General features: G+C 53.0%; 6 protein-coding genes across 22 annotated transcripts; 3 read left to right on the top strand and 3 right to left on the bottom strand.

Moving 5' to 3' along the window:
* Positions 1-1,652: 1,652 nt before the first annotated feature.
* Proser3 (proline and serine rich 3) lies at positions 1,653-12,386 on the bottom strand. 15 transcript variants are annotated; one of them, XR_013042582.1, is made up of 11 exons: positions 11,814-12,005; positions 9,407-9,500; positions 8,920-9,084; positions 7,148-7,275; positions 6,960-7,060; positions 5,623-5,705; positions 5,384-5,535; positions 3,515-3,696; positions 2,323-3,432; positions 2,153-2,234; positions 1,653-2,030 (listed from the first exon to the last, which is right to left on the bottom strand). XR_013042582.1 is itself a non-coding variant. In XM_076545380.1 (11 exons), exons 2-11 carry the CDS (start codon positions 9,463-9,465, stop codon positions 1,889-1,891), a joined length of 2,211 nt encoding a protein of 736 aa, XP_076401495.1. In that variant the 5' UTR covers positions 9,466-9,500; positions 11,814-12,386; the 3' UTR covers positions 1,653-1,888. The 15 variants fall into 15 exon arrangements, 14 of the variants coding, with proteins under 14 accessions (XP_076401495.1, XP_076401531.1, XP_042124057.1 ...); XM_076545380.1 differs by having other exon boundaries at positions 2,323-3,412; positions 3,515-3,723; positions 11,814-12,386; XM_076545416.1 differs by having other exon boundaries at positions 2,323-3,412; positions 6,960-7,063; positions 11,814-12,358.
* A 68-nt stretch (positions 12,387-12,454) lies between these two features.
* On the top strand, positions 12,455-15,078 carry Hspb6 (heat shock protein family B (small) member 6). The gene is made up of 3 exons (XM_006982050.4): positions 12,455-13,118; positions 13,863-13,985; positions 14,061-15,078. Exons 1-3 carry the CDS (start codon positions 12,921-12,923, stop codon positions 14,226-14,228), a joined length of 489 nt encoding a protein of 162 aa, XP_006982112.1. The 5' UTR covers positions 12,455-12,920; the 3' UTR covers positions 14,229-15,078.
* Positions 15,079-15,118: 40 nt separating this feature from the next.
* Lin37 (lin-37 DREAM MuvB core complex component) lies at positions 15,119-20,353 on the bottom strand. Of its 2 annotated transcripts, none has more exons than XM_042268664.2 (9): positions 19,373-20,353; positions 17,340-17,502; positions 17,099-17,149; positions 16,755-16,784; positions 16,591-16,676; positions 16,339-16,505; positions 15,480-15,620; positions 15,319-15,392; positions 15,119-15,242 (listed from the first exon to the last, which is right to left on the bottom strand). In XM_042268664.2, the coding sequence occupies exons 1-9, from the start codon at positions 19,404-19,406 to the stop codon at positions 15,161-15,163; spliced, it is 828 nt and encodes a 275-aa protein (XP_042124598.1). In that variant the 5' UTR covers positions 19,407-20,353; the 3' UTR covers positions 15,119-15,160. The 2 variants fall into 2 exon arrangements, with proteins under 2 accessions (XP_042124598.1, XP_006982111.1); XM_006982049.4 differs by having other exon boundaries at positions 17,340-17,415; positions 19,373-19,996.
* A 1,178-nt stretch (positions 20,354-21,531) lies between these two features.
* Positions 21,532-22,509, bottom strand: Psenen (presenilin enhancer, gamma-secretase subunit). The gene is made up of 3 exons (XM_006982046.4): positions 22,377-22,509; positions 21,898-22,002; positions 21,532-21,805 (listed from the first exon to the last, which is right to left on the bottom strand). The coding sequence occupies exons 1-3, from the start codon at positions 22,435-22,437 to the stop codon at positions 21,666-21,668; spliced, it is 306 nt and encodes a 101-aa protein (XP_006982108.1). The 5' UTR covers positions 22,438-22,509; the 3' UTR covers positions 21,532-21,665.
* Positions 22,510-22,805: 296 nt separating this feature from the next.
* U2af1l4 (U2 small nuclear RNA auxiliary factor 1 like 4) lies at positions 22,806-24,921 on the top strand. 2 transcript variants are annotated; one of them, XM_006982045.4, is made up of 8 exons: positions 22,806-22,944; positions 23,082-23,169; positions 23,481-23,547; positions 23,634-23,683; positions 23,754-23,852; positions 24,026-24,159; positions 24,257-24,352; positions 24,668-24,921. In XM_006982045.4, exons 1-8 carry the CDS (start codon positions 22,901-22,903, stop codon positions 24,750-24,752), a joined length of 663 nt encoding a protein of 220 aa, XP_006982107.1. In that variant the 5' UTR covers positions 22,806-22,900; the 3' UTR covers positions 24,753-24,921. The 2 variants fall into 2 exon arrangements, with proteins under 2 accessions (XP_006982107.1, XP_015856129.1); XM_016000643.3 differs by having other exon boundaries at positions 22,846-22,953; positions 23,107-23,169.
* A 149-nt stretch (positions 24,922-25,070) lies between these two features.
* Positions 25,071-27,499, top strand: Igflr1 (IGF like family receptor 1). Its single transcript, XM_006982044.4, has 4 exons — positions 25,071-25,963; positions 26,292-26,476; positions 26,711-27,035; positions 27,120-27,499. The coding sequence occupies exons 1-4, from the start codon at positions 25,801-25,803 to the stop codon at positions 27,443-27,445; spliced, it is 999 nt and encodes a 332-aa protein (XP_006982106.1). The 5' UTR covers positions 25,071-25,800; the 3' UTR covers positions 27,446-27,499.
* Positions 27,500-27,894: the final 395 nt, after the last annotated feature.

Here is a 27,894-nt window from a genome sequence, read left to right as displayed (position 1 = left end):
GCCTGCCTGCCCCTGCCACGCTCCCTGCCATCATGGCCATGGACTCACCCTCTGGAACTGTGAGCCCCAAATCAACACTTTCTTTTATAAGTTGCCTTGGTCATGGCGTCTTATCACAGCAATAGAAAAGTAAAATAGGGGCTGAAGAGATGGCTCAGCAGTTGAGAGCACTGACTGCTCTTCCAGAGGACCTGGGTTCACATGGCAGCTCACAACTGTCTGTTAACTCCAAGGTCTGACACCTTCACACAGACACACATACAGGCAAAACATAAATGCAAAATAAAATAAAAATAAATTATTTAAAAAGAAGAGAGACCAATACAGAAAAAAGAAAGAAGAAAAGTAAAACAGCCACATTCAATGAAATTCGCCAGTCTCAAGCTGAGCTCAGTGCGGGCACCCTTGTGTGTTTCTTGCCCAGTATAACAAGTGATTTTTTTTCAACACAAAGTCTCACTATGAGGGTATCCTCAAAGACAAGATCCTCCTGCCTCAGACTCCTAGGATTACAGGTGTGTACCAGCACATTCAGCAATCAGATTTTTATTGCATCTTCTCAAAAGCATCTCTAAGTCAGAGAAAATAGAAGAAACGGGAAAACAGGTGGGCAGTACCCACTCTTCTAACTGAAGCTGCACCCCTTTGGTTGTGTTTACTATGTTGAGGGGCTCAGTTTCAAGGAGAAGAGAAGGGCTGTCCCCTGGATGGCACGCGTATCAGAGAACAGGCAGATGTGTTTATAGTGATGACAGGTTCTCAATGGTACAGGCAGGAGGAAGCCCAGGCCAAGGGGAGGGCAGGGAAAGGAGCTGGACTCTGATAGAGTCTAAAGAGAACACAAAGTCGGGACCTGCCAGGTGACTGACTGTGTGTGGGAAGGGGGAGTCGGGCTTTGGTGCTGAGCAGGGAGAACAGCTGAAGAAAGTGAAGAAGGGGAGCAAACTCTGGGAATAGATCAAGAATTCAAGGACCTGTGGATGGAGATGGCGACCGGAGAGGGAGGGATGGTAGCAGGAATGGGATATGTACTGCTGTCTAACACTGGTGCTGCTGCTGCTTCTGTTCTCCTCCTCCTCCTCCTCCTCCTCCTCCTCCTCCTCCTCCTCCTCCTCCTCCTCCTCTTTGTACTGTGTTCTGTCTGCATGTATGCCTGCAGGCCAGAAGAGGGCGCCAGATCTCATTACAGATGGTTGTGAGTCACCATGTGGTTGCTGGGAATTGAACTCAAGACCTCTGGAAGAGCAGCCAGTGCTGTCAACTTCTAAGTCATCTCCCGAGTCTCAACATTGATGTTTCTTAACACAGATGACAGTGCCTTTTTCTCCACCTGACACATAAAAATCCACTTCTGGGGTTGGGGATTTAGTTCAGTGGTAGAGGGCTTGCCTAGCAAGCACAAAGCCCTGGGTTCAGTCCTCAGCTCCGAATTAAAAAAAAAAATCCACTTCTGAGTTACATGAGTCAGCTCCCCCCGCCCCATATTACCTAGAACCATGGGTTTACTTACACACACACACACACACACACACACACACACACACAACCAGAAAGGAAATGTTGTTTTGTTGGTCAGGGGAGGCAGGGAAGGGGTTACATTTCCTTATTAGCACAATCCATTTCTTAGAGATTAACAGTAAACTGGAAAAATGTTAATTGGAGACAACTTTATTTGTGTGTGTGTGTGTGTGTGTGTGTGTGTGTGTGTGTGTGTGCCCCACAGCTCGTGTATGGAGGTCAAAGGACTTTGAATATAGGTTCTTGCCTTCCACCTTGTTTGAGACCCCGTCTCCATGGGCCACCTGGCCACTCAGCTACCTTTATGTGGGCCTTCACACTTGCAAGTACTTTATCTTCCCAGCCCAGGAAAAAACAGAATTTTCACAATTCAAAGTCTCCTGGCATCAAAGAAGGCTCCTTCCCTCCTCAAGCGCATTCTTGGGGACCTGGGAGGTGAGCTGGCTGGAGGAGAGGAAGACCCTGGTTCTTCAGTGTGGTTCAGGAGGAGGGATAATTGGGCATCCACTTTCCTGGAAAAAGAGACCAGAAGGTAGACGCTGGGGCGTGTACTCAAGATAAGAATCTGGGGCTGTGGGTGGGGTTCTGGAAAGGCACCCAATAGAGTTGTCATAGCACCCTGGAGAAGGGTCACCTTTTCTGCTGCCGGAGTTCTTCCCTCTGAGCTCTTAGCACCTGCAACACAGGGTCCTCCTGAAACTCGCTGCCGTCGGAATCTGAAGAGTCAAAGGCTCAGCTCCAGGAGGAGGACACATGGTTTGGGACCACCATCAAGATACCCAAGGGCCCAGGAATCCTCCTCACCTTCCGCAGCCTGCAGAAGTCGGGCGGCCTGGGATAACAAGTCCTCGGAGGGGGCGTGGCCTGAGGCAGGCGGAGCGGTGGTCCAAGCATCACCAGCTCCCGCCTTGGGAGCGGCGGTCTTGAATTCAGGTGATTGGACCTCTGACAGTGTGGATGCCTTTGGGGTTACAGCCGGCTGTGGATCCCTAGCTTCAGCTGAGAGGGTGACTTGACCTTTCCGAAGCATCGACCCGCCCGTAGAGGACTCTGTCTGGGACCCACGCTGAGACTTGGATGGAGGGGGTGGACCTTTGGCTTGAGTAGTTGTGCCCTTAACTTTCCGGGATTCTGCCTCACATGGAAGCGGGCTCTCAAGATGAGTGTCTTCCAAGTTGTCAGGGAACAGCCGAGCTGTCACTACCTGGCCCAGGGCGCCCCTGAGGGGCGAACTGGGACTCTGAAAAGCTGCGGTGTCTGGACCAGTTGTCTGCCGGCGCGATGAAGCGCTGGCCCTCCGAGGTTTGGGACTCAGCTTCTTGGGCTGGGCAGAACCACTCATCTCAAGGGTAGTTGGCTCCCGAGGGGTGTCAGCTGGTGGGAGGGTGGGAGCTGGGGGAGCAGGGGTGGAGACCGGGGGAGCAGGGGTGGGAGCTGGGGGCACGGGGGTGGAGACCGGGGGAGCAGGGGTGGGAGCCCAGGGAGGTAGAGCAGAGGCTGGGGGCACGGGGGTGGAGACCGGGGGAGCAGGGGTGGGAGCCCAGGGAGGTAGAGCAGAGGCTGGGGGCACGGGGGTGGAGACCGGGGGAGCAGGGGTGGGAGCTGGGGCAGCTGGAGTGGTGGTAGGGGGTGCTGGGAAGGAGGCCACGGGAGCAACAGTAGAGGCCAGCAGTGTGCTGGGAACCATACCGAGGGATACCCAGGGGTTGGCTTGGGGGGCCCAGAGGAACCCCTGAGGGCCGGGGGCCCAGATGTGTGGAGAGGGCGCTGGAAGAGGAGGCCTCTCCACATAGAAGGCCTGTGGAGGAGGGGGCTGGGCCACAGCGCCCCATGGTGGAACACAGTTAGGCTGGGTCCCCAGGGAGCCAAGGTTCACTGCAGGGACAGGAGGAGTCTGTAGACAGAAAGAGGCATCTGAGACAGGAAGGAGGGGTGGGAGGGCCTCTGTCACCTTCAGGTATCCCTTATCACGGTCAGGCTCTCTCCTCCAACTCACCTGAGTGGCGAGGGCTGGGGTCCGAGGCAACACCCAGGTTCCATCACCCTCAGCTCCTCGCGCCTGTTCAAGCTTCCGCCGCTGCCGCCATTGGTATAAAATGTCTTCCTCGGGCCGAAGGGTTGCCTGGGAGGAGGCTGGGCGGGGAGCAGGGATGCTGGCCTGGGATGGCCCTGGGGCTGCTGGGGGGCGGGGTGGAGAGGAAAGGGCTGAGGGAGCAGAGGGTGCCTTGTTCAGACAGGCCGCCCAGACACCACCCAACTCCTTTGTGAAGTGAGAAGCAGGCAGGGCAGAGTAAGATGGTCGGCATTCTTTTTTCTTAGTTTTGCTTGGTGTCCTGGGCTGGGTTCAAATTGTCAATCCTCCTGCCTCAGCCTGGGCTTACAGGCAAGTGTCAGCAAACTCAGTTTGTGACTCTATTTGTATTTTTCCTTACTTGTTTTATTTCTTCTGTGAATCCTTTGAACTTGGTCACTTCCCTCCCCGATGCTCCAAGCGCTCGGAGCAACCACAGGACCCATTATCATCCCAGAAGACAATGGACTCTCCATGCGCAGAGGTCTACTGACAGACAGATGCCTCACCAGGCCTCCAAGGCCCGAGGGACTGACCCTCGCCAACCACACTGCTCTATCTCTGGCTCTTGGCCTTGTCTCACTGCATCCCTGTCTCTGCCTCCCGAGTGCTGAGACTGAAGGCGTGCCCTCTGAAAAATCTGTTTCCCTACAGCCTGCGAGACAGTCTCACATAGCCAATGTGGCCTCACTCAGTATGTAGCCGAGGCTGACCTTGAACTCCTGATCTTCCTGCTGGGGCTGCAGCATGCCCCAGCATCCCCAGCTTCATGTCTGAAGTTTTTACCTTCACCCGTTCTCATGCTCTAGCTAAGCTGCATTGATGTATGCAGTTTAGATGTGGGTTTGCAACAACACACCAGACCTGAACACGTGAGGACTCAGCCAAGCCAGGTGGAACTGCCAAATAGTCAACTATTTTTTTTGCCTATAAAAAAGTTCCATTTGGGGGGCTGGAGAGATGGCTCAGAGGTTAAGGGCACTGGCTGCTCTTCCAGAGGTCCTGAGTTCAATTCCCAGCAACCACACGGTGGCTCACAACTATCTGTAATGAGATCTAGTGCCCTCTTCTGGCGTGCAGGCACACAAAACACTGTAGCTGTATACATAATAAATAAATTAAAAAAAAAAAAAAAAAAAGTTCCATTTGGTTCACTGTGATTTTCCTTTTTGTTTGGGGGGGGGGGGGGTTGACACAGGTTTTCTCTGTATAACAGCCCTGGCTGTCTGGAACTCATTCTGTAGACCAGGATGGCCTTGAACTCACAGAGATCCACCTGTCCCTGCCTCCTGAGTGCTGGGATTAAAGGCCTGCGCCACCATGACCAGCTGGTTCATTAACAATATTTTGTATGCTGGGCATAGCAGTGCGCTCCTGTAACCCCAGCACGGGGGAGACTGAGGCAGGAGTGCCAAGAATTCAAGGCCAGCCTGAACTACACGAGTTCCAAGCCAGCTGAGGCAGCACAGCAGGACCCTGGTTCACAGAAACAAAACTAAAAGCAATCGAGTATGACTGCTTCCTCTAATCGGTGCTGAGCCTCTGAGTTTGGAGCTGACTGTCTAGCAGCAGGGAGCATGGCAGGCCTGCCACAGCCGACAGCTACCGCTGACAGGCCTGTGTGAAGGGACTCCCATGTACTCACAAACTCATTTCATCCCCAGGATACCCGTGAGTATAGTGGGGGGTCCAACTATTCCTGGACCCCAGTTAAACAAGGCCCAGGGAGGCCAGAGTCACGCAGCCAATAAGAGGCCACGACGGGAGTCGAACCTGGCTCCCCTCAATCCTTACCTCCCGACACAGGTTCTTTGGGACTAGAACTCTCGTTGGAATCCGGATGGAAGGTCACAGAACAGGGAGAGAGGCCGTCGGAGCTGACAGGGAAGGAAGAGCTGCTGGCATCGCCGGGACTGAGGGAGGAGGAGGAGGAGAGGGAGGCCTTGCTGCAGGGAGAAGGCACCAGTGAGTGAGAGGAGCAGTGGCCTGGCCAGTGGGGAGGGAGACGAGGGAGACGAGGGGAGGGGCAGCACCTGCGCTTCAGCAGCCTGGCCGCCCTGCTCTGCAGGCTCAGCGTCTCCAAGTCCAGCAGAGAGGAGTTCCACGTCTTCAGGTTCTGCACAGCGAGAGGGCCAAGCTAGTCCCTGTGCCAAAGGCTGCCGGGAAAGGGACTCTCTACAGAAGGCCTGGGGACCTGTGTTCCACCTGCTACTTTCCTGTGGCAGGGACGCTTACAATTTGCTTCTCTGCCTCAGGAAGAGAGGCTCACTTTCTTCTTTTGCTTTTGGGGTTTCTGAGTCATGATCTTACTTTGTAACCCAGGCTGGCCTTGAACTCTTGATCCTACTACCTCAGCCATGCCAGTATTGATGGCTTAGTGGAGAAAGTGCTTTCTGTACAGGTCGTAGACACACACACACACACACACACACACACACACACACACACACACAGAGAGAGAGAGAGAGAGAGAGAGAGAGAGAGAGAGAGAGAGAGAGAGAGAGAGAGAGGCTCAAACACAGACATACAGACACACACTACATTTAAAATTTAAAATTTAAAAAGGGGACAGGCCGGGCAGAGGTGGCTCACGCCTTTAATTCCAGCACCCAAGAGGCAGAGCCAGGTGGATCTCTGTGAGTTCGAGGCCAGCCTGGTCTACAGAGCGAGATCCAGGACAGGAACAAAAACAAAATGTAAAAGGAAAGATTGAACCTATCTCCCTGACCAGACTTGCCTAATCAAATCATCCTACCAAACAGTTCAGTGATTAACTCAAAGGTGAGTGAATGAAAGACAGAGATAACTGACTGCTCTTGCAGAGGATCAACTCCCACCACACACTCCTGCCATGCTGGACTGAACTGCTGAAACTGAGCCAACAATACCTATCCTCCCTGGCCTCTGTCAAGTGTTTTGGTCAAAGGAACAGGAACATAATGAATATGCATGCACATCTACTTTTAGAGTTCAAAACTGCATTTAACTAGCAAATCCTTTTGTTAAACTTTATTTTATTATTTTTTTTGAGATAGGATATCATATAGCCTAGGGCAGCCTCAAACTCCTCATACAGCTGAGGGTGACCTTGAACTTCTGACCCTCCTGCCTTCATCTCCTAGGTGCCGGGACCCCGACTGTGTGCTACCAGGCCTGCTTCTATTTGGTGCTGGACTTTCTACCTGCTAGGCAAGCACTTTCCCAAATGAGCAACATCTCCATGCCCACACATCTCCATGCACACACATCTCCATGCCCACACACCCTTTTTTCTTGATGATTCCTTAAGTTGGTCATTGTCTCTAACTCTGTGCCAGGGCTGCTGCTGTCAACTCAGGCACACCAGAGAGGGAGACAGTAACAGTGTCACCTGCTTTACTTTCTGAAGAGGAGCTGAAGCCAGAGATGCACTGCACATCCCCGCGGGAGATGGACCCGTCATAGCGGATCCTCCTTCAGGTTCACCGGCTCCTGCTGGGAAAGCTCAGCTGAATCACGGGGGACCAGGAAGAGCAGGGTACTGAGTACTGGGTACTGAGCAGGAGAGGTTTTAGGTACCTGCTGCGAGGTAACTGCTCAAGTCTGATGACTTGGGCTTTAGCCACCAAAAGTCAGCTGGGGTCGGGCCTGCAGGCTGGCGCTCCTCTCGGCTTGTGGGCTGAGCTTGGCGGAACCTGTTTATGTACCTGTGAGCATCGGGGGATGAGAAGCAGAGGGAGTAATAGTGATTACCACAACAGCAGTAGCCATTGCTCGTTCTTCTGTTTATCAGGCACCAGGGAAAGTCGTGCTCAGTGGCCCAGATGAAAATAACTCCTTCGCCAGCTGTGGTGGCACTGGCCTTTAATCCCAACACTAGGGGATGAGAGTGGGGTAGGGAGAGGCAGACAGATCTCTGAGTTTGAGGCCAGCCTGGTTGACAGAATGAGTTTAGGAGAGCCAGGACTACACAGAGAAACCTTGTCTTGAAAAAACAAAAACAAACAAACAAATAACTGCTTTCTTCAAATCTACCAAAAGCAAGTACTTATCCTTAAATATCCATTTCTCTTTCTTATATAGTAATGTAATTTTGAGTTTTTTTACATTTTATTTCTGTGTACACACAACACGCACGCACGCACGCATGCACGCACGCGCAGACAGGCATGGGTGCACACTTGAGCAGGCATGCTACAGTGCACATGTGGAAGTGGGTCCCAGGGATTGACCTCAAGCTGTCAGGCTTGGTGGCAAGCGCCTTTATCCACTGAGTCATATAGCCAGCCCAATTTTAATTTTTTGTTTGTTTTTTCTTTTTTTGAGACAGGGTTTCTCTGTATAACAGCCCCCTGGCTGTCCTAGAACTTGCTCTGTAGGCCAGGCTGGCCACAAGTGCAGAGATGCACTGCCTCTGCCTCCCGAGTGCTGGGCTGTCGGGCTGTATGCGTGCTTTTCCACACTTGACGTGTATAGGGTAGCACACACATCACAGAAGACAACTGTGTAGCCAGCTGCAGGCTTTGTAGCAAGTGCTTCTACCCACTGAACCATCCTGTTGGCCCCTTGTTTCCTGTGTGTTTCTTTCTTTGCTTTTACACAAGGTATCATTTAGCTTAGGCTGGTTTTGAACTCACTATGTAGCTGAGAGTGACCTTGAACTTCTGAACCTTCTGCCTCTACCTTCTATAGGCACACATCACTCTGCCTGATTTAATGTGGCTTTAGGGACCAAACCAAGGGCACTGTGCACACTAGACAGGCACTCTAACATCGCCAGCCAGATTGGTTCTTGACCAACAAAGAATAAGGGAGTATGATTCTGGAAAAGTAATGCCAGTGAGAACCATTTCTGACCTATGAAGGAAAGGACAACAATAAGACAGACAGAACCTATGTTCCTAACACCTTAAATAGGGGCTGCAATGTCAGCCCTGGTCGCTTCTAAATATGGGAGAAATAAATGTTACCATGGTTAAGCCGTAATTAATCTAGGACCTTTGTGACGGAATCTGAACCTCCATCTTTCAGATCCAAGTACTCACTATGTTGGGTGTTCTTATAGATCATTATACAGAGGAACTGTGGATTCAAGACAGGCTCAGTGCAAGATTAATATTCCCAACTCAAGGAAGTTGAGACCAAAGCAATACAGACAAGAAGTTAACAGAGGCAGGATTTGAACCCAGGCAGTGTAGCTCCAGACCCCTCAGTACACACATGAAGTGCCTGGTCCTAAAGAGTACTGCAGAAACAGCTCTGTCTCTGATAGTTATTATGGGATGCCTTCTTCCTCCCTTTAACCCCTTATCTCCGCCCCCCCCCCGCCCCCCAGGGATTCTGGTACTTACTTGGCTACCACCGAGTCCCCGCTGTCAATTACGGTGAGTGGTGGAGAGGCACTTGGTCCCTCAGTGCTGAGTGGGGAAGGGGTCCCGGAACTGGACGGCCAGGACGCCTCCGACAGCTCAGGGGAATCGGTTGCTGTGGCCTTGGGAGCTTGTGGCCTTTCAGACCTGAATAGACCCGGGATTTAAATTGGGAGAAAAGACAAGAAGAAAAAGTCAGACCAGAGGGTGACCCCCGTGGGCAATGAAAAACATACAGGTAGTCCAAAAGAGAAGCCGCCCACACTGTTACCAGTGGAAGGTAAGGGGGTCTGTGGTCGGGATGCAGCTGGTAGAGAGCTGGAAATGGGATGGGCACCAGCAGTGGGGTAGGGGATTTCTCATACTCTCTCATCCCCATTCTCATCACATGACTTCATACCTTCTAGTGGTCATTTCCTGCTATAAGTCTAAGGCACAGAACTTTACCTAAAGCTCAAGGTGTCCTCACCTTGGGGCTCCAGCTTTGGCTTCTTGATGGCTAATAGTGTTGTCCACCCTGGGGAACATTTCCAAAGGTGTCTTGGATAGTGAAAACTGACAGGCTACGAAAGAAGCACAGCATGTTAAGAGGAGGACAGAAGCTGACAATCCCCACGGATTGCTGGAGGAGATGGACTACAGCTGCCACGAATCATCACTCTGTAGTCAAGGCAACGTGAGTAGAGGCATGATTCCCATGACCTCTTGAAAGAGACTGAGGAGAACCTAGAAACTGGTAATTGGTAGTTCTCCACTCTGGATCAGGCCTAGGAGGAGCTTTTATTATTTATTTATTTTTAAGACAGGGTCTCACTCTGTAGCCATGGTTAGCTTTGCACTTGAAATGATCCTCCTGCCTCAACCTCTTGAGTGCTAGAATTACAGATGCTTTAGGAGAGGCCTTTCAAAATCATGCACTCGTGCCAGATACATGACGTTCGCCTGCAATCCCAGCACTCAAGTGGCTGGGGCAGGAGGATCCAAAGTTCCAGACCAGAGGCGGGGGAGCTGGCTCAGTGAGTAAAGAACATGTGGACCCGAGTTCAAATCCAGAGAACCCATGTACAGCCAGATGTACTAGCACAAGTCTGCAATCTGAGTACTCCTACGCTGAGGTGGGAGGTGGGCACCAGAGAGTCCCCCAAAAGCTTGCGGGCCTGGAGTGCTCAAAGGTGAACATCAAAGAGACCCTGTCTCGACAAGGTGAAAGACAGAGTTGGCATCTGCCTAGCAATCACAATGCCCTGGGTTCGGTCCTCAGCTGGGGAGTGGAGGGGATGGGGTTGGGGGTGGCGAGGGGAAGAGGAGGATGACAGGCAAGGTGAAAGGTAAGGACAGACACCTGAGGTTGTCTGATTTCCACATGATGCACCCACACTTACACACAGAAACAGATGCACTCACACACAAAGGCTACATAGAGAGATCTTGTCTCAAAGCAAGAATAACATGTTATGCCGGGCCGGGCCGGCCAGGTGCAGTCGCCTTTAATCCCAGCATTTGGGAGGCAGAGGCAGAAGGATCTCTGTGAGTTCGAGGCCTGCCTGGGCTTCAGAGTGAGTTCCAGGAAAGGCTTCAAGCCACACAGAGAAACCCTGTCTCAAAAAAACCAAAAAACAAACAAACAAACAACAACAACAAAAAAAAAAAAAACCCACAAAAACCAAACAAACAAAGAATAACATGTTATAGCTTTATGGTTTTCACTCCCGGCTAACAGAATCAGTGTCAGCAAACAGGCTAGACACTGCATCTTCTTCACACCATCCAGGCAATTAAAGATTTATTTATTTTTGTGCATATGGCTGTTATGCCTACACGTATCTGTGCACTACGTGTGTGCAGTGCCCTCGAAGGCCAGCAGAGTGTCGAATCCCCTGGAATCAGCACATTACAGATGAATGAAAACAGCCATGCAGGTGCTGAGAATCGAACCTCGGGCCTCTGGAAGATCAACCTCTGCTCCCAAACTCCGAGCCCTTTCTCCAGCCCCATCCAGGTAAAATATAGTCTGTTGTGTTGTATTGTTTTGTATTTTTTTAACTGACACATGTAAATTGTACACGTTTATGAGGTACAGTATGATATTTCAATGCATATATACAATGTGTTACGATCAAATCAAGGTAATTAATTTCCATCTCTTTAAACATTTTCCATGAAGCCCATTTCATGAGTTCCAATTAAGACCACGACTAAAAAACAAGTAATTCCTTAGCCAGGCGTGGTGGAGCACGCCTTTAACCCCAGAACTCAGGAGGCAGAGGCAAGAGGATCTCTGGGTTCAAAGCCAGCCGGGACTGCAGAGTGAGTTCCAAGGCAGCCAGAGCTACACAGAGAAACCTTGTCTCGAAAAACAAACAAATAAAAAAAGTAATTAAAAAAGACACAAATGGAAAAAGAAGAACGAAAACAACAAAAGAGAAATAGACAAAAATAAAACAACAACAAAGAACCAGACTAAACCGTACACAATACGTTTCCGGTTAAACCTGTTAAGGGGAGGGGTATGTGGAGGCACAACACCCAATGAGGGACGGGGTACATGGACTACAATCCCCATGATTCACCGGGCCCCTCCTAAGAGAGAAAGTTCAAAGACAACACACATGGATGTCTGGGTAAATTTGGAAACCAACAGACTCAATGTCAAGTTTCTTTTGGACTCCCTTAGGGCCACCCAGAGAGAACAAAAGTCATGAGATGGGGAAGTTTACGGCTGGAGCGCCCAAACCTGCGTAGCATCTTGGGAGTTGTAGTTCCAGTACGGTTGGGCCGGAGACCCCAGGCTCTAGCAAACCCATGTTGCCTTCCCCGGGCTTTCTGTGATCTCAGAGAGAGGGACCAACTTCACCTGCAGTCCGTCCCGCATTTACCTCAGCGTCAGTGCCAGCTGAACCCCTTCGCGGGACAGCCCGACGCCTACCCTCCTCGCTTAGGAACGCTGTCAGCTCCGCCCTCTTTGGGGCGGGGACCTCCGAGATGACCAATGATAAACTAGAAAATAAAAGTAACGGGAAAGGGGGCGTTCCCTCGTGACCGGCTGCAAAGCTGCTGAGAGCGCGGGTTTGATTGGAGACGGGGGAGCGTGCAGCAGTAATTGGCAAGACTGTGGACCAATTGAAAGGATCGGAGGCTGCGCTGAAGCTTGAAAGAGAGCCAAGCGTGTTGGCTTTCACAGTCCCCTTTTTCTAACCGCCAGAACTGCAGCGGGGAGGCCTGGCTCCAGCCTAACTACTGTTGCCGGGCTAACCGGGGGCGTCTCTCTTCACTTTGCCACCCTTCTGTCTGTTGGGCCGGCAAACCTATCCTGATGGTCACCGTAACCACTTTCCTCTTGCTGCTGAGCAGCTGGTCTCACTCCGTGCCAGGCCCGGGCTCCTGGCCCAAGCAGTGGGATCAAAACGAGCTATTTCTGGCCCCTGCGCGCAGCCCCTCGGGGCCAACCTGGAGTGTTCCTGCTCCCGCCCCTGGTCGCTGAGCACCCGAGGCTGAGTCAGAGGCACAGAATTAGGCCCGACCTGCTCTGGGGTAGGGTCTGTTCTGTGTCCTCCTGACAGCCTGGCGTGGCTGCAGCATTCTCCAGGAATCTGTTAATAAGACTGGTGCGTCATCCTCAGACCTGCCAGCCCGGCAGAGATGTTAAGAGGCCTGAGAACTCTTAGGTGGACTTCTCGGGGCCCGGGTTCCCAACTGCCATAGTGGTTCGCCACACCCCTAAGGGTCTGCCTCCTAAGTCTTAGCTTCCCCTTCTAGAAATGGAGAATGACAGTTCCCTGGTGTCCTTTTCCAGGCATCCAGCAGGCGTTTAATAACTAGCCAAGTCATTATTGAAGTTTCTAAATAAGGCATACTAATGGCCGAGTCTGGCCTCCATCCCAGTGTCCCTGGGAGGCCCGCCGCGGGGGCCGCACTGGGCACAGTATAAATCGGGGAGTGCGTGCGCTTGGGCACTCGGAGCCCGGGCTGCAGCGGAGAGCAGAATGGAGATCCCCGTGCCTGTGCAGCCTTCTTGGCTGCGCCGCGCTTCAGCTCCTTTACCCGGCTTTTCCGCTCCGGGACGCCTCTTTGACCAGCGTTTCGGCGAGGGCCTGCTTGAGGCGGAGCTGGCTTCACTGTGTCCTGCCGCGATCGCCCCCTACTATCTGCGCGCCCCCAGTGTGGCACTGCCCACAGCACAGGTGCCAGGCCTGGGGAGAGGGACACCCAACTACAAACAAGACTAGCGGTCTGGTTCGCCCTGGGGTGGGGGTGCGGGAATGTCTGTTGATTTTGAGTTTGGGGGAGAATGCCACGCTTTAGTGGGCCATTGGGGGTCCTCTGAATGTGGGTGTTCTGAGGCCGGGTTATTGTTGCCCTGAGGGGTGAGGGCGGAAGGACTAGATCACTATCTGAGGAGTCTTGATGACTGAAGGAGGCAGGTGCCCCGGGAATCTGGGGGAAAGGACAGTGAGTCCTGTAGGGTTGGAATGCCCTGAAGGTTGTGCATGTGATGCTGCGTTTCCCAGAAAGGTCGGGCGATTTGATGAAGGGGGTCTTGAGCACTTTAAAGCAGGGGAAGGGTATCCATAAATGCAGAGGGTACAGGAGGTCCCATGACCTGAGAACTCTGGCGACGGGGAAGTGACGTCTTGTTTGCTAGTGTGAGGTCTCGTAGCGGAGACGAGGCTGCTGTGGAGGCAATGACATGGGGTGGGGATACAGGTCGGGTACCTAACTTGGTCACCCAGGAAGCCCAGGAGAGGTGGACTGTGTCTACCAGGGGAGGGAGGCGGCCAGTTATTTATGTGAGGCTGAGGCTCTGGTGACTCGGGAAGGGGACTGTCCTCAGCAGCACTGGAACCTACATGGGGAAGGGGGTGCTGAGTCCCAGAAGCCCAGCCCCGACCTGATGAAAGTCCCACACCCACACCTGATGTGTGCAGGTGCCCACGGAGCCTGGGTATTTTTCCGTGCTGCTGGATGTGAAGCACTTCTCACCAGAGGAAATCTCTGTCAAGGTGGTCGGCGACCATGTGGAGGTCCACGCACGGCATGAGGAGCGCCCGGTAGGCCAGCGGGCCCGATGGGGCGGCAGGGCTGGGCAGGAGGGTGGGACGCTCAAGCCCATTTTTCTTGTCCAGGATGAACATGGATTCATTGCTCGAGAGTTCCACCGCCGCTACCGCCTGCCTGCCGGCGTGGACCCTGCTGCCGTGACCTCGGCACTGTCCCCTGAGGGTGTCCTGTCCATCCAGGCCACACCAGCAGCGGCCCAGGCCCCACTTCCACCGCCACCTGCTGCCAAGTAGGGGTCCGGGCATGACAGGACCGAACCTGGGAAGCCTCTTGAGGCTCCCTTTTAAAAGCCGATCTGACTCCGCCGCCCAGCCAGATGTCCCAATCGCTGTCAAGACAGTTCCTCCCAACCAAATCTAGTGTCCTCCCCCCTTCCCCTAGGACCTTTCCACCCCAAACCCTACCTGGGCCTTAGGTAACCTAGGCACCCTCCTAACCTCCCGCCCACCAGCTTTCAGGCCCCACCCATAGTACCTCTCTCAGACAACACCAACACCATCCCGCCCTCTGCCCAGACTCCCACTGACTGACCCCATTTGGGGCTTATGCCACCACTCAGGCCTCCTCTTGCACTTCTAAGTTGTAAAGCACCGCACTGCGACACCAGAGTACAATGAGGACAGGCCTCCCCCACTCCAGACCTGTCACCCAATTCCCCACAGTGACCCGTGGGCTACCCAGTCTGACTGACCGCGTAGGCCTTCCTCATCAGAACATTCAGGCCTGGTCCACCAGACTCTAGATCCTGTCCCTGCAACCTAACACTCCCCTGCCCCAGGCCATTTTAAACTCGAAACTCCAGGAGCCTAAGTTCCTGAATCCTGTTCTGACCTCCCAATCCTTGGACGGCTATTCCCAACCAATCAGGACCCCCAAACTCAAATTGTACAGACACCTCAACTTCCCCAGATGTGACAGGCCAATGAGCCAGAGCCCGAGTTCCTTTGTCCTGACTCCCCATCTGCAGCCAGATATCCTGGGCACCACCTCCACTTCCCCTGTCAGACCAGCCACACCTTCATCCCCTGTCACCTCATTCCCTTCCTATATTCAGTCCCCAATAAATGTGCTAGAGATTGTCAACTGCCTCATGTCTGGGCCAGGAAGGATGGGCTGGCCAGTGTGGGTTGGGGGCAGGTTTATTGGGGTGGGGGAACTGGGACCATCACTGTCGATCATACATCTCCCGCAGGATCTTCATACTTTCTGAGTAACGAAGCTGGTTCCGATGAGATGCCTCCTTCCATCTAGGAAGGTAAAGGAGGATTTAGCAATCGCCGCAGAGGACACGGGGGCAGGAAACAGGGACAAGGGTATGCTCACCTCTGGCGGATGCGTTTCCAGCGCTGCATGTTGCGATAGATGAGCGTGGAAGGAGAAGGTTCAGGCTCGGAGGGCTGCATGGACAGAGAGACCCAGCTAGGGGGCCAGGCCCTAACCCCCAACATAGGCCCTGAAGCTCCAGGCCAGCCTTGGATACCTACTTCATCGTCAGGGGTACCCTGGGTCTCAGGCTGCAGTGGGGATGGAATTCGGGATCTGCAGGCATCTCCAAGTGGTCCAGGGGCTGTGGGTGGAGGCAGCTTGTACACATCACGACTTTTGCTGTTGATGACCTCTGAACCCTAGGGAGACGAAGCCCCATTATGAGGCCCAAGAGTCAGAGCAGAGGGTTGAAAGTACATGTCATCCCTCCTACTTTTCCCAGTGACACGGACACGAGGGTCTGCCCAGAAACCTGTACTTGCAAGAGTCACAGCAGAGGGACACATACTTTCACCAGCTAGAGGATGGTCTTCCTGTTCTAGGGACCGAGTCTTCTCGTCAGCCTGAGAACCCTGGGCTACCCTTAGCAAGCCCATGGAATTCCATCTCTACCTGTCAGCCCAAGGTGGGGGTCAAGATGCCTGCCTTAAGGAATTGTCCAGGGGGTGCCACATCTACTTTTATCTGGACAGAGTCAAGTCATATGTCTGCCCCAGAGATCCCTGTCTACCCTCTTAGGCCAGATGACTTCCAAACCCCCATTACCCTCCACCCAGCTCACAGGGTCCACATTTGCTCACCAAGGCCCCATCTGGTAGCCACATCTGTTTGCACTAAAGATCCCTGTTTAGCCTTTTATTTCTTGGAATCCCTGTTCCCTAGGAAGCCATATCTATCTGGCCTAAGGACCTCTGTCCACGTTCCTAGCCTAACGGCACAGAGCTGTGTCCCTGCCTGACTCTCTATACATTTGGGGGCCGAGATCATACCTATCTACCACTGACGGAGGGGGGTTCTTGAGCCTAGCCACCCACTGCTCTCTCTGGCCTCTGGGTCAGGACCCAACACTCATCCCACCTCCTCATCCTCAGGCAGAGGGGGCAGTGGTGAGCTGGGTGACCGCTCACGCTCTCGCACTGAGGGACTGTTGCGCATCCAGGCACGGCAGATGGGGTACAATGGTGTGTTCTCACTGAACTGGGCCAAATCCACACTCCGGTCAAACAGCTTGATCACATATGTGTCTGGGGTGGTGAGGTGGGACATAAATGAGCACCCTTATTTAGTCCCTGGCTCCATGCCCACCCTCTCGGGCCCCTGCCTACTCACTGGATCTCTGAGGACCCCCCTCAGACAGCCCATCGTCCATCTCCCTCCTCTTCTTCCTCCGCTGGTGGGGGAAGCGGGCAGATGGCCTGTGTGGTGAAGGTGAGTGTCAGGCCTGGAGCGGGGACCGGGGACCTTAGGGTGGGCTGGGGACACCGCCACCTTACCTTTTGCCAGTGGCAGCGATGGAGCAATCCCTGCAGGGAGAGACAGGGCATCAGCAGGCGGAGCCTTTAATGAGCACCCGCTCAACACCCACACCCCAAGGCAGAGGCGATGGGGTTCAGTAATAGAGCATTTGCACAGAGAGGAAAAAGCCCCGGGCTTCAACCCTAGCACTGAAAACAAACAAAAATGGACACCCTGGGGTTTACTGGTGCCTTGTATCCCCGAAACAAGGTGTTAGCCACTCATGCCACAGGTGTCTCTGTCCATATAAGATGGTTAGGACTCAGGAGGGAAAAGTTACCTAACCAAACTCTCAGGTCCAAACCCCATCAGAACCCCTTACTTGTTGTGTGTGTCCGAGGGCGTTTTCCCAGCGTCTTCATCCAGACGTTCCCTGGGAGCAAAACAGCACTACTGACTTGGGGTACCAAGGGCCCAGAGCGTGACGATATTGAGTAGTCTCCCCCAGGAAACACCTTCTCCCTGGGTCAGCCTCTAGGCTCCCATCCAGATCCCCATCACAAGCAGAAAGTCCAAACACAGTTCTCACCCTTGTGGTCTCCCAGGCTGGACCAGACCCCTACCTGTCCATGTGACTCTTCTCCAGGAGACACTGAAGAACGGCATCCAGCTGGTTCCGGGCTTTGGCCATCTCCATCTCTGAGGGCAGAAGGTGCAGAGCAGGAGTCAGCCCTCTGTGCACATCCCACATCCTCTGTGGCAATCCTATGGTCTGGTCCAGGTGCCCTGAAAGCAGCTTTAGTGCCACTCAGTGGAGAGACAGGATGAAGACAGAACTGGGCAACTGAGCCTCAGGCAGGGGCCAAGAGTGAGGCTGCTTCCACTGCTCCATACTGTTAGCTTCTCTCCCAACACAACACCAAACTAAGAATCTGTGATCTGGATGTCTTCCACGGACAGCCCTTAGGGTCCTTCCACTGGGCCCTCTAAAAGGTCTCTCTCTCTAAATCTACCCCTGCTTCCTGAATCCACACCGTGAAGAGTGACCCGCCAGTCCACAGGCTCCTGGACCCACCAGGGATACTCCTTTCCCGTCCTGGTCTCAGCCCACCTGGCGTCCTGAGTGTCTGCCCATGTCTTCCCTCCCCTCGTCGCCCTCTCCTCCCGCTCAGCTCCCAGCCTCAGCTCCTCTCCTCTTCCGATCCACTTTCCACGATGCAACAAAAGAACCTTCCTAAAAGAAAGCCAAGCCTGGCTAGGCATAGTGGCATATGTCTGCTATCCCAGCACCTTGGATGCTGAGGCAGGAGATAAAGAGTTCAAGGCCAGCCTCAGCTACATGAGACCCTGACTCAAACAGTAAGCAAAACAATGAAAAATAATAAAAACAGACAACCAACCCCAGCATAGAACTCTTCAGGATTCCACAATCCTGACCCCAGAAAACAGGGTCTGTCCTCAGCCTGGTCTTTCCAAGCTTACCCTTGTCCTACCTACACAGTTGTAGTGAGGCTCCCTCCGCTTTTTTAGGTATAGCATCTCTCACTAGGTAGCCCTGGGATGGCTTGAAATTTGCTAACTAGACCAAACTGGCCCTGAATTCAGAGATCGGTCTGCTTCTTCCTTCCACGTACTGGGATTAAAGGCATTTGCCAACACGAACTGCCCGCCCCTCCACTATTTCACTCAAGTTTTGTTGTTAGTGGACTGTATGGGTTTGGGCTTTTTTTTTATTATTATTATTATTTTGTGGTACACCTTTACCAACTCACTCCTTGGTTCAAAAACCTCCCTAGACCACCCATTTCCCTCAAGGAAAAGTCAACAATCCCTTCCTGGACCCACAGATCTGTCCTCCTCCCCATCACCTCTTTGCTCTATCTCTTCACCGCCCCAGCCACCCTCACCTCCCTGCTGCTCCCTCGGCCCCACTGGCCACTCCCTCACACAGCCACTTCCTCCCTCCCACCTTGTGTATTTTCCTATCATGTGGGTCTCATGATGCCCAGGCAGACCATGAAGTCCTGGGATCCAGTTATTGTCTAGTTTGGTTAGCTGTTACTACAGGGCTTCCCCACCAGGGTCTGGTTTTACTTATTTTTCAGGTCTGTGGATGGAGCCTGGAGCCCGGTGCATGCTGGGCCGACAGTCCGCCACAGAAGTCCGCCTATACCCCTGTCTTGTTTTAGGTCACATCATTACTTACTACGGACCACCTTTTCTCTCCGCACCCGCTCCTCACTGCCCTTCACCATGCCATTCTAGGGTTCCTGTTAGGCTCCCCGAGGCTCCGTTTTCTCATCCGTCACACTACCTACACCCTAAGGTTACTGAATACAGCAATTGAGAATTGATTCCCTATATTTCAGGGTCACACCCCATTTGCTGATTCATGACCACTGCCAGAAATAGGAAAACTGAAGTAGACCAAGAAAGGACCCTTCTTAGAGTTAGGGGCTCAGGACCCCGGGGTTTTACTACCATCACGGGGCCGGAACCACCACCATTCAATCTCAAAGCTACTTAGAACAGCCCGGGATGGCTTGAGGGTGGCCATGCTCCGTGCGTCTGTCACATGGGCTGCAGAGAGATGTCACACAGTTCACTTTTCCGCGATAACCCATGTCTCTCGGGTGCCTGGATCACCAGTCCTCACCTGATTTCTCCACCTTCACCTTTACCGGGAACATGGTTCGGGTCCAGGTCTAATTCGCTGGATCAGAAAAACTTAGAGGAGGCAAGATTCACAAGCCAAGGCGGGAAGTGGGCAGGAAAAGGTCAAAGGTAAGTCTGGGCACCACTGGTCCCGGGGCCGAGCACCTTCCAGTCGCGATTGCCTGGGCCGCCACTTCCCTTCTTTCCCTTCTGTAGGCGGGCCCTTCGGCAGCCGCTGTTTCCCATTAGTTAATGAAAACGTCAATTCCATTCGCTGGCCAATTGACAACTTGTGCCATTGGCTCCCCAGCCTTAAGTTCCACCTTCCCGAGGCCCTGTTTCCGGAAACAAACCAACGACAACCCAGGCAACTGGGGAGGGCGGGGGTCGTATAATTCAAACTTCCCAGGCGCAACAAGGCGGTAACACCGCCTGCACCGCGCGGAGCACTGTGGGAACAAAAAGGGTGGGGTATGGCAAGGCTTCTCGGGACTTGTGGTGGTATGTTTTAGTACCGTCCATACACCCACTTATAGCTTTGAGCTAACATAGTCGGTTGTCACCGAGATCCCTAACAGGAGACCTATCTGGAGTTGGACGGGCTCCTTTCTTATGGAGCTCGCTAGGAATCAGTTACCTGCTGCTGTCTTTTTTGAGCAAAATCTCTTTCATTTGAATATGAAGAGTGCTGGGTATTCATCCAGACATGGGGACGCTGCAGTGAATAAAACAGGCGATGTTTTAGCCTTGCCCTGATGTGGCTTATCGTGTAGAGAATAGAAGATGGTCAGTAAATAAACCGAAAATTCTAAGTGAAATGTAGTAAGAACGAAAATATGCCCTAAAATAGTCATGGGTAATATCAAGGTAGGGACTGAGATTTTATTATATCATTATTTATTGATTGATTGCCTCACTCTGGCTCAGTCTAGCCTGAAACTATATAGGTAATCCAAGCTGGCTTTGAACAATACCACCCTCTGCTGGGTGTTTTTTCGTTTGCTTGTTTACTTGGAGGTGTGGGGGTGGGAGGGGCACACTGCCATGGCACACCTGTAGAGGTCAGAGGACCATTTATGAGATTTGGGCATCAAACTCAGGCCAGGATTGGCAGCAAGTGTCCCTACCCAGATCATCTCACCAGACCCTCTGTTGAAATTCTATTTTATTGTTTTGGGACAGGATATCAGTATACAGCTCTGGCTGGCCTGGAATTCACAGAAATCCACATGCCTCTGCTTCCAAGAGCTGGGATTATAGATATGAGTCACCAAAATCATGAAATTTTAAATAGGAAGATCAAGGGGCCAGAGAGATGGCTCACTGGTTAAGCTCAGTGGTCAAGGGGACCAGGGTTTGATTTCCACATGGTGACTCACAACCATCTGCAACAGCACTTCCAAAGGATAAGATGCCTTCTGCCTCCAGACACCTGTGCGCATGCACACACACGTACACACACACACTTAAAAATAAATAAAGAATAAAAATAGGAGTGTCAAGGAAGCTTTCCTAAGAAAGCTCATAGATATTTCTCTTGCTGTAGACACCTCTAGAGTCTTGGCTCAGATGAATTCTTCCTTGGCAGACAATACTAAGACACACAATACTAAGTATCTTGTTTGGTTTGTCATGCTGGGAATTGAACCTAGCATCTTTCTCATGCTAAATAGGTGCACTACCAGTACACTACACCACTAAACTACACCCCCAGTCAAGAAAGTCGGGGAGGGGTGTTGTTTCTGTCACACACACGCCCCTCAGCGTTTCTCTGTGTATCAGTCCTGGCTAGAACTTGCTTTGTACACCAGGCTGACCTCAAACTCAGAGATCCACCTGCCTCTGCCCCCTGAGTGCTGGGATTAAAGGCATGTGCCACAACCACCTGGCTAAGAAAGCTGTTATTTTTAAATTCACAACTACCAGTACAGGATAGCACCCCCTAGAAGTGGGAGCATCATTCTTTTCTCCTTCATCTGTAAGACAGGATTCCTAAACAGGAAAGTTCTTATTTCAGAAGGGTCTGGTGGTAGTCAATGAAATAAAAATTCATACAAATGTGTGAAGCACTGAGCCTAACACGTAACACATTCGGTAAGTGCTTTTCAATGCAGGCAATCGTTTATGCTTCTACCTCCAAAGGATCCCAGGAAGTCAATATTTAAAGTTAGGGTCATTTATTGGGGGCAGATGGGAAATGGGGGACAGACAGTCTTCAGGGTTTCAGAAAAAACTTAGAGCAAAGACGCCCATCCTGGGAGAAAGACAAGATCACCAACCAGCTTGTGGAGTTGTTAGGGAGTGCCCAGGGGAATGGTGAAGGAGAGGTAGTCCCCAAGAGCACCCCAGCGGGGCCGGTAGATCTGGAAGATGGTGATCCAGGTGGTGAGAATAATTACCCAGAAGAGGAAGCCCACAGCTGAGCGCCAAACATCTATAATGAAGAACAAGAGTGAGAAGGATTGGCCTCCTGCAGGCCAGCACTTGTATCTCTGCCGCAGACCTCCCTGGGGTCCAAGAACTCACAGCCTTTGATTTGGCTCTGCTCTGTGTAGGCTGGGGCAAGGAAGGCCTCTCTGAAGAACCAGAAAATATTGACCAACCAAAGAAAAGGCAGGAATGCAAATCCACCTAGGGAAAAAAAAAAATACCCACACTTGGTCACAAGGCAATAAAGACCCTTCCCAAACCCCCGCCTTAGAAGGCCCATTTGGAAGATCCTCTCCCACGTTCAACTGGAGACCTTCCGCTATTAGGGGTTCCGGGGTTATGCCTCTCGTCTACAGATCCAGGAATTCCTTCTCTGGACCCAGGCGTTCATTCTTTCTCTCTTGGGACTCAGAAACTGAGGCCTCAGCTTGCTTCTCCCTGAGGTCTCTCTTCTCGCGGACCACAGTCGACGCTCCCCCTTAGAGCCACGAATCCAGGTCCCTATGTCCTCTAGCCTCGGGGTGCTCCAGTCCAGTCGCCACTATTACCCGAAACTCTAGGGGGATCGGCCTTACCGAGATAGTACTTCCGGCACAGGCTCAACTTCTCCTCATTGGACACCCGCTCCAAGTTCATAGCTGCGCTGGAGCTCGGCGGTCCTAAGGGTCTGCAGACCAAGACAAGCGACAGGCGCAAGCTCCCGACCAACCACGCCCCTATTACGACAAATTAGATAAAGGGGGGTTTGCTACGAGCAGGGCACCTCCGCTGCCTCGAACAGGCGAAGACAACTCACAACTCACCAGTGGAGTTTATCCCTCCTGCCCGGGGTCCCTTTGCTGTTTCTAACTGCGGTCGTTCACGGGAGACGCCGAAGGTTTCCGTGGAGTTTGTAGTTTTTTTTTTTGTAATTTCCCCTGGAGGCTACGTTGTACGCATGCGCTGCTAGGAAACTTGCGCACGGATCGTCGCGGAAGGCAAGCTGGCCTCCAACACGCGTGCGCAGTCACGCCACAGGCAGGGGCAAACTACACTTCCCAACGCTCCTGAGCCACGGAAGTGACGCAAGGAGCAGGAGCGTTGGAGTGTTCGGGTAAAAATGGCTGAATATTTAGCTTCGATATTCGGGACTGAGAAGGACAAGTGAGAATGGTGAAGGGAGTGGCCTCTCGGGGAGCCGGGGCACTCGGGTCCCCGTGGGCTGGGCGGACAGGGCAGTGTTCGTGGGATGCCCGGCCTTCCCGGCCCCCGGTTTACCTCTGTCTTTGCACCTCTTCCAGGGTTAACTGCTCTTTTTACTTTAAGATTGGGGCCTGCCGGCACGGGGACCGGTGCTCCCGACTCCACAACAAACCGACTTTCAGCCAGGTGAGACCCAGACTCATGCCTCCCCGCGCTTCATCTGCTGCCCATCACCCCGGGGTCCCGCCTCTTCCGGATTCCTAAAGCCAATCCTCTCCCTCTTGCTTTTTGACCTGGCCCTCGGAGTAGACCCTTCTTCCAGGGGCTGGGCCACGCCTCCCCGTGCACAGACCACGCCCCTCGGCTGTCCAGGTAGCTGCTTAGGAGCAAGCCTCGCCGACAAAACTCCAGTAGTTCCCATCTCACTCCCCAGTCTCACACCCACTCTGCATGCAGCCCTGCCTACTAAGCTCAGGCCTCTTTTAAATTTCGTTCAGACCATAGTGCTCCTCAACTTGTACCGGAATCCACAGAACACAGCCCAAACCGCAGATGGATCTCACTGTGAGTAAGAAACCCGACAGCTCAGGGGCTGGGCGGACAGCCCCTAGCAGTCTACGCCCTCATTTCTCCCTCTGCCCTGCCTCCAGGTCACGTGAGCGATGTGGAGGTGCAAGAACACTACGATAACTTCTTTGAGGTGAGAGTTGCCGGGGCGGCTGGGTTTCCTGTGTGCCAGATCTTAGCTGAGCCCTTTCCGTCTCCTGCAGGAGGTATTCACGGAACTGCAGGAGAAGTACGGAGAGATTGAAGAAATGAATGTGTGTGACAACCTCGGAGACCACCTCGTGGGCAACGTCTACGTTAAGGTGCCTGTTGCCCCCTGCTTAGAGCCCAGAAGTGGAAATATTTCAGTGCCCGGTGGCCACCACTGAACCCTCACAACCTGAGGACTGTCGCTAAGTCGAGACCAGCCTCAGAGCTGGCTAGTCCCCTGAAGATCTTGAATTCCGCAGCCCATGGTCACCCACTTTCCCCTCAGTTCCGCCGGGAGGAGGATGCAGAGCGGGCTGTGGCCGAACTCAATAACCGCTGGTTCAACGGACAGGCTGTGCATGCCGAGCTGTCTCCCGTCACCGACTTCCGAGAGTCCTGCTGCCGGCAGTATGAGATGGGGTATGGTGGTGAAGAGCGGGCTGCGCATCAGAGTTCAGACGCTTGAGTGTTTGGTAGGAGGTTGTCAGTGATGGTGGCCTCTTCTGTCTGTCCTTAGGGAATGTACCCGAGGTGGCTTCTGCAACTTCATGCACCTGCGACCCATATCCCGGAACCTGCGCCGGCAGCTCTATGGGCGAGGACCCAGGCATAGGTACCTCAGGTCCAGCTTGCCAAGTTCTCCTCTACCCTGAAAGGAATCTGATTCTGATTTTGTAGGCATACCATTCCAAGGCTCTTGTGCTCTAAATATAGTTTTGAGCCCTGCCTGAAGAGTAGTACCTTAGTCTCAGTGCCCAAAACTGTGTGAACCCCAAACCCAAGACTAGCCTGAATATCCACCCCTGAGTACCAATCCTGAAATGACATTAACAACCATCCTATCCCTGAGAGACAGGCCTGGAAAAATCTTTATGCCACTCTTAACTATTCCTACCTATCTCTGTCCACTCCTCTTCCCACTTCCCAGGTCACCTCCAAGATCCCATACAGGCCACCGTCCCCGAGAAAGAAACCGACGTCGTTCCCCAGACCACCGGCATGGTCGCTTCTGAGACTGGTGCTCTTCGCCTCTTCCTGTGCAGGATCCCTTCTCAAAGCCTTCTTCACTTTCCAGCTCCATCATCCCCAGGCTTCAGAGCTTCATGATACAATCTGTTCAACAGAGTAACTTCCTCCTCCCATCCCTTCTCTAATAAAGCTTAGGAAGTTTGTCTAACAAAAGTCTGTGGTTTCCTTCTACCCCCACATCTAAGAAAAAGTGCACACCAGCCACAGCCTCAGTAGAGCATCTTGGAACCAGCTGTGAAAGGAGGCTTGGGGTCTAGGTCTGCACCGGTAAGTCAGGACTACTTCTGTACCCAAGACCTTGGCTTGTCCATTCTAGGTGTCTTTTAGGGAGAGGTGGCAGGTTGGAGGATTCCTAATAGAGATGGGGATTAGAAAAGCAGGGGAAGAGAGGTGGTTGGGGACTGGTAAGAGTCTGCAGGAGGTTAGGCCTGGACATTGGAGCCTACCACACCACCCTGAGATGAAGGCACCAGTACCTAACCCATTGAATTGAGTTTGCCATCTTCTAGGTACTGTGGTGTTCATTTTGTGGTTTGTTTAAATTGGCTTTTGAAGCAGGGTCTCACTGTGTAACTGTAGCTGGCCTGAAACTCTCCATGTAGACCATGCTGATCTTAAACTCAGAGATCCTCCTGCTTTTACCTTCCAAGTGCTGGAATTAAGGGTGTACACAGTACGCCTGACTACTGTGATGTTTTTAGTAGATTGATCACCACACACACACACACACACACACACACACACACACACACACACACACTGCCTTCACCTAGAGAGGCAAGTTCTGTTACCCCATCTTAGAGATGAAAATGAGAAGGCAGGTACGTGAGGAGAAATAATCTGACGATCCACATCCAGTTCTTTTTAGGCCTTGTGGGCCTGGAGTTGGGTAGGGGGCACACCAGCTCCCAAGAAGGCCCTGGAATCCTGTGCCCCACATTCACCACTTCCTTCTGGCCTGGATTTCCTGGACAGTGCTGCCGAAGTGTGGGTGGAAGTCCTGTGGTCCCTCAGGTGGCAGGCTTTGCTGAGATGGGGCCCAGATACCTTTTCAGGACAGCCACAGTGGCATCACTGCTGATCTGGGCTGCTTCAAGGGAAGTCTCTCGGCTCTGCGGCCGCCTTGCCTACTGGAACCCTGACAACAAATGCTGCCGCAGCTGCCTGCAGCGTTTCGGGCCCCCTGCCTGCCCTGGTGAGCTCTAGATGGTGCGGAGATAAGCGGCCTAGGAAGTGGCAGGTCCTTGCTGGGCCTGGCTGGCGTGGGGCTTGTTTGGGGAGTAGGGGCGCTGAGTCTTAGGCAGGTAAAACTGGGAGGGTGGACCGAGTCTGTGCAGAAAGGATAGGTTAGGATGGGAACACAAAGCGGATTTTCCCTGTGCGTGGGGAGAAAGGGCTTAGGTAGACTTGAGTGTGGGCGGTGCTTGGTAGAGTGGGTGGGGAAAGGGGTGGGGCCTCCTGTGGATTTGAAGAGGGAGGGCCTGTGCTCAGATGTATGTACCTCTGGAGCCCATGTCTCCTAGACTACGAGTTTACGGAAAACTGCGGACTCGATGACCTCGGCAACACCGTGGCACAAACTTTCAGAAAGTGTTCTCCTGGGTATTGCAACCCCGATGGCACAGAGCTGTGTAGGCCCTGTAGCAGCGGAGCCACAATCCCCGCACGCATGGAGAGCCACAGCAGGACCCAGAAGCAGTGTAGAAAGGTGCTTGACGCCTGGGCTCTGGGCCAGGGCTTGCCTGAGGTAGCTGTGGGTTCCATGGGCAAAGCTTGGGACAGTTGGGGAGCCTCACTGAAGGAGATGGGGAGCACAGCAGAATCCCCAAGTGGAGTGCCTTGGGGGGGAGGATCAGGTGGGGGGAGGAGAGGGTGTTCCACTTAGGGACCTAAGGAGGCGTGGGCTGAGGGGCCCTAGTTTCACTCTCAAACCTGTCCTCAGAAACCCATCCCTCCCAAGGAGGTCTGTCCTCTGACAACTGAAGAAACAGGAGTCTCTAGCTCCCCAGGGCCGGGGCAGACAACCATCCCTGAGACCTCCGCCCTGTCCTCTGTGCTGCCCCTGGCGGCACCGTTGCTGGTGGTGCTCCTGATACTGGCAGTGGTCTTGCTCCTCCTGTTCAAGAGAAAAGCCCGTTCCCAGCCCTGTCCCAGCTTGGCTTTGGGAGACCCCAGCACCTCTGCACGCTGGTCCTCTCCGGGCTCCCTGGAGGTATTGGGAAGTAGGAGCACTCGGAAGACGTCTCTGCTGCAGCTCTCAAGCTGGGGTTTGTAGGGGGCAGCCCTGCCCAGGAGGGAAGGTGACCTCGAAGCTTGTCCTTCCTCCCCTTCACTCCTCCCTGGTTTTCCAGAGCTTCAGAGCCTGGCCTCACAGCCCCTGGCTCGCCTCCTGGACGAGCTGGAAGTCCTGGAGGAACTGATTATGCTGCTGGACCCTGAGCCTGGGCCTAGCGGAATCATGGCTTATGGTACCACACGACACCTGGCTGCAAGATACGGGTTGCCTGCCACCTGGTCTACCTTTGCCTACTCACTACGGCCCCATCGCTCACCCCTAAGAGCCCTGATTGAGATGGTGGTGGCAAGGGAGCCATCTGCTACTCTGGGACAGCTTGGCATACACTTGGCCCAGCTAGGGCGGGCAGACGCACTGCAGGTGCTCTCCAAGCTTGGCTGAGTCAGGGCTTGCTGGGGATTACTACTCAGTCAATAAAGTTTCCCTTGAAGCCAGTGTCTGCTATCCTCATTAAAGGGGTCTTCCTGAAGTATAATCATGATGGGGCCCCCAGCCAACAGACACCCTTCTTTCCTGTAAAGGGTCCATTCCAATATGAACAGGACCCTATTACCTGGCCACTCTTGGAGTCACTGATTGTCTGTACTGAACTTGTGCAAAAAGGTAAAAACTAGCACACTTGCTGTGATGGCTCCACAAACCCTCCTTTACTTTTCTTATTTTTTTCTGGTGTTTTGAGACAGGGTTTCTCTGAGTTAAGTCACTTGCTCTGTAGACCAGGGCTGGCAAGATGGCTCAGTGGATAAAATGGCTTACCATGTAAGCCTTCAACCCTGAATTACATCTCTGGTACAGTCCTCGGACCTCTATGGGCATGAGACAGCACACAC

Source organism: Peromyscus maniculatus, chromosome 1, assembly GCF_049852395.1.
Source record: "Peromyscus maniculatus bairdii isolate BWxNUB_F1_BW_parent chromosome 1, HU_Pman_BW_mat_3.1, whole genome shotgun sequence".
Lineage (NCBI taxonomy): Eukaryota > Metazoa > Chordata > Mammalia > Rodentia > Cricetidae > Peromyscus > Peromyscus maniculatus.
Note: the sequence above shows the minus strand (reverse complement) of the source record. Positions and strands in the feature narration are given on the sequence as shown.